This window comes from Hipposideros armiger, unplaced genomic scaffold (assembly GCF_001890085.2).
Source record: "Hipposideros armiger isolate ML-2016 unplaced genomic scaffold, ASM189008v1 scaffold_311, whole genome shotgun sequence".
NCBI classification, from domain to species: Eukaryota; Metazoa; Chordata; class Mammalia; order Chiroptera; family Hipposideridae; genus Hipposideros; species Hipposideros armiger.
Window position 1 is genome coordinate 882,094 of NW_017731661.1, and position 4,503 is coordinate 886,596.

A 4,503-nucleotide genomic window follows, 5' to 3' on the forward strand; every position below is an offset into this window, starting at 1 on the left:
CAAAGCACTTTCAGATAACATTATTTCAGTGTATCTTTACAATAGGAATATGAGATAGGGCCAGGCTGGCATCCTTTTTTTTTTTTTTTTCCTTTGAATCTAAAGGCTTTGGAGGTTAAGAGGCAATTTAACTGCTACCTACTTCCCACATAACCTTTTGTTGAGATTAACTTCTTTAAGGAAGTGAGTTTTGATTAGGAGAGGATGACGATGAATACAGATAGTTTAGGAAATTGGTATCTTAGAAGTAGCCCTGTATGAGATGTACTCCCAACCTTAGGTACCTGAGGGTGCCAGAAAAGAACACCAGGAAGCAAAATAGATTAAGAAATGAAATTGAGGACTTTTAAAACTAGCTGCCGATGTGAAAACTAACTTTTCCATCATTCCCTAACAGTCCACTGCTACGAGCAGTTTACCAGATTTTGGTGAGTTAGCCTGGATATTTACCCACTGTTTAAAAATATTTCTATTTTCCCCTGAGAAAATGAATCCTCGTTTCTAGATCACTAATTTTTGGAATACTATTTTTTTGTAATTTAGGGAGTGTATACATTTTTAAACCTTGTTAGTAACGTTGCTAATAATGTTGTCATAATCTTCATGTGTTAAGTTTGTACAATACTTTTTTTGTTTGTTTTGAATACTCCATCCTGCCCCCATATTTATGGAGATCCTACTTCATTCATCTTGGTAATTACCTTTTTCATCCCAATTACTCTCATAGAGGCGGGAATGCCTTCCCCAGAATGGACCAAGAGGAAAAAGCAGACTTTGAAAATTGGGCACGGAGGGACTCTAGACAGCGCAGCCCGAGGAGTTCTGGGTAAGAAATGTGAATGGACGTTTAATGTAACTGTCCCTTAATCTCAGAAAGAATATTGTTTGAGAACACGTAAGCTAAAGCCATGCCATTTTCAGTCTCATGTGGAATATTGTTCAGATCTACTGGATTTATAGTGCTTCTTCTAAAGAAGCCCTTTAAATAGTTTGAGATATACACGGCTATTAGAAGTAGCCACTTTTATGTGTGGATAGGACTTTGAGAAAGGGTTTGTGTCTATGCAGAGAAGAGTTAACAAAGCAGGCCTACACTCACTGTCTTTAAAAACCCTGCTGACAAGCAACAAGGCTTGCCCTTGGTGGCATCTGGGAACTTGGGTTTTGGGGAGTGTTCCCACCCTTCCCTATCCGATAAGGGTGGTTTGCTGTACCTTCACCGTGTGAACACTGGGTTCATGCTGAACACCTGTTTCCTTCTTGGAGCCTGGAATTTTGTCCTGCCACGCAGGTAGAGGATGCCTGAGNAAGATGACTTATGGTGAACCATCTGTTTTTGTATGCATGACGCCCTGGGCCACATGGTATCAGTTTGACATCTGGGGGCTGGAGACTGAGTAGCTACGGCCAGCCATGTAGGAGCTGTGTGCCTCCGTGACTGATCCCCAATCAAAACCCTGGACACCAAGGGTCGGGTGAGCTTCCCTGATTGGCAACACCTCACACATGTTGTCACATTTCATTACTGGAAACATGAGGCGCTGTCCTTGTGACTCCACTAAGAGGATACGTGGAAGCTTGGACCTGGTTTCTTCTGGCACCTTCATCCTGTGTACCTTTTCCTTTTGCTGATTTTCATCTGTCCCCTTCTGCTGTAATAAACAGTAATCATGAGTATTACAGCTTTTCTGAATTCTGGGGGTTTTTCTAGTAAATCCAGTCTGAGGTTGGTCTTGGGGACCCCAACACATGCACGTACTCTATGCTATCTATATACCCTTGGTCAAATGGCCTCACCTCATTTACTTTCATCCTCCTCGTCTGTAAATGGGGATGATGACAATACTACTTCTATTAATGGCTGCCTTGTAGTGAAGTTCTGGCATCCAGCCTACACTTTATTTTCTGCACAAGCCTAACTTGAGAGTTACTATAGAAATTCTAGGAAAATGTAAAGCATTATCACACAGCATATCTATGTATAGTCCACAAAAGGGCTTCCTTAAACAATCTCTTTTGCAAGTTTTCATATCTCCCCTCTCCCTCCACCACAAGATATAATTTTTGGACTAGGAGGTCTAACCTCAACTAGCACAGAGATGTCCTCTTCCAGTCTTTTCACCCCCACATGGACATCGTTCTCCTCTTATCAATTATGTACTGCTCCCATTTCATCCAAAAATCATCCTCCTTGATGGAGAAGTCAGGCAACATAGGAACTTTGCTTGGGATTTGCTATTCTATTGGCCTCAAGCAGTAAATTGATCTGTTTCTTGATCTTCGTTTAAAGTTCCTTTTTATTTTCTTTAAATGTCATTGGGATATTTTTTCCCTTATTCCCAGATCATTTGAACTTTGGTTTTTCTGGCCTTCTTCCTACATGTTTGTGATGCTTTCTAGTATTAGTCTTTTATTAGCCACCCTTCCTTTAAAAAATTATTTGCTTTATTTAAAATTTTATTTTATTGCTACTATTGTTCCTAATTATAAAATAAATGTATGGTCAAAGTTAAAACATTAAAAATATGTATATCTTAGAGGGTAAATTTTCTCAGAAGTCTACCTCTATAGAAACTATAGTATATTTCATTCAGATATACATTAGTTCACAGCAGAGCTGCATATGCAAGCCACCACGGGTTGCCTTAATTTCCTTCTCTATTAAGATCATTCACAATGGCATAGGCAGAAGATTGTTTTGGGAGTTTTCCAGTTCTCTCAAATTTTATGCAATGAAACATGCCCATCTTTTCTCTGAACATTAAAAAATATGCCTTTCTTAAGTCCATGACATAAATTTGAGCATCCCCAATTTTCCCTTCTTGGTTATCAAAAACACCTTTCCTGTGCTTCCGTTGTAACATGAAGGGCTTTGACTATATTGTCTATAAGCTCTCATCAAGCACTATTTTTTATGATTCTACCTTCTACTGGAAATTGCACAGACGAACAACAATTGGAGAATTTGTAAAGAATAGCTTTCCCAAGCACACAGGCCTACAGCAAGGATCCGATAAGTGCCCCTGGAATGTAACCATGGAGGAGACAGTGGCAGATTTGGAATAAAACCTTAAATTTTTGCTAATTAGCAACCCCTGGAAGCACATGGGTAGTTGAGGGCAGTATGGAAGTGGGTCTAGAAAGATGAACTCTTATTGTATAGCCTTAGGTAATCTTATTCTCTCTTTGCCTCAGTTCCATACATATAAAATGGAGATAAAAAGCACTTGAGGCCACATGAGGTAAGCTACACTTGGAATATACATCTATTAGTTTATGTGTTCAGCACCCTACTTTTCTGGGAACTGGCACTAACTTCCCTCGGTCTACATGCTTTCTGCTGGAGCTGCCATGTTTATTCATTCATTTATTCAACAGCTATTTATTGAATGCTATATCTGACCCTATTCCAGACCCTGGAGATATAGTGATGGATAAAATATACAAAAATTCCTCATGGAGCTTACATTTTGATGGAGAAAATATGACATTAAACAAAGTGAGTAAATATTTGGTATGCCAGATGAAAGGTGCTATAGAGAAGAATTGAGCAGGAAATTGAATGAGAAAAGTGCTGTGGGTGAGGGATAAAACGAATGAAGCACTACATCCTGTAGGTGGCCAGGACTGACTTCATCCAGAATGTTTTTGAAATTGGATCAAAACAGGATGGTTGAAACTAAGAATGTGGAATGTTGAGTAGAAAAACAAAACAAAACAAAAAAGCTGTTAAAATTAAAAGAGAAGAATAAAGAACATATAAGAGGATAGCATAAAAGGCAAGTGTGGAGGAGAGAAAGAGAAAGACAACTAGAAAGAGAGAGAGCTTCCCAGGTTCTGCATAATATTCCAGTATATTTCTAATAAATCATTTTTTAAAAATCCTGATAAGTCCTAAGCTGGTATGAATCAGTTTCTGTCATTCCCAATAAAAGAACCCTAACTGATACATATATGAAGTAAGATAACCTGTAAATACAAGGCTTGTCCAATGTAGGAGAAGTTGGTTACCTTAGAAAATTAGAGCTTTGTGCTTCTGATGCCAAGAATACAGACATTTTAGCAGCGTAGAATTAATTTTGCTGTTCCCTAGCATTCCAGAAATAAAATGTGCAAGAAATATTCATTTCTTTGTTTTCTTTTAATCAAATTAACTCTGATTCTGTTCTGGACTTGTGGAAAATTCAAATGGAAGCATTATTTTTCAACCCTAGTTCTACCCTCCCTCCACGTCCCTCACCCCAGAGTCACAACAGAATTAGAGAAGCTTTCTGATATCTAGACAACTGGGAAAAGGCTCTCTAATCTCCAAGGAATCATTGTTCAAGTCTGCATTAAACTTTCTCTTAAAGTCCCTGGCTCTCTGCTTCTATGCCAAGAGGAGAGCACAGAAATCTTTACTGAGGCTAAAGAATGCTTTGCTCCCTAGGCTATTGCCAACCCATCTGAGATCATGCTACTTTTCTGGAAAAGGAAAAATCTTGAAGCAGGCTCAGGCATCCA

General features: G+C 38.8%; 1 protein-coding gene across 2 annotated transcripts in view; it reads left to right on the top strand.

Moving 5' to 3' along the window:
• Positions 1–4,503, top strand: part of TRUB1 (TruB pseudouridine synthase family member 1) — a 42,101-nt gene that overhangs the window by 2,932 nt on the left and 34,666 nt on the right. For both annotated transcript variants that reach the window (XM_019660111.1, XM_019660110.1), the window contains exon 2: positions 728–826. In XM_019660111.1, the coding sequence (XP_019515656.1) occupies positions 728–826 (99 nt within the window). The remainder of the gene's footprint in view (positions 1–727; positions 827–4,503) is intronic.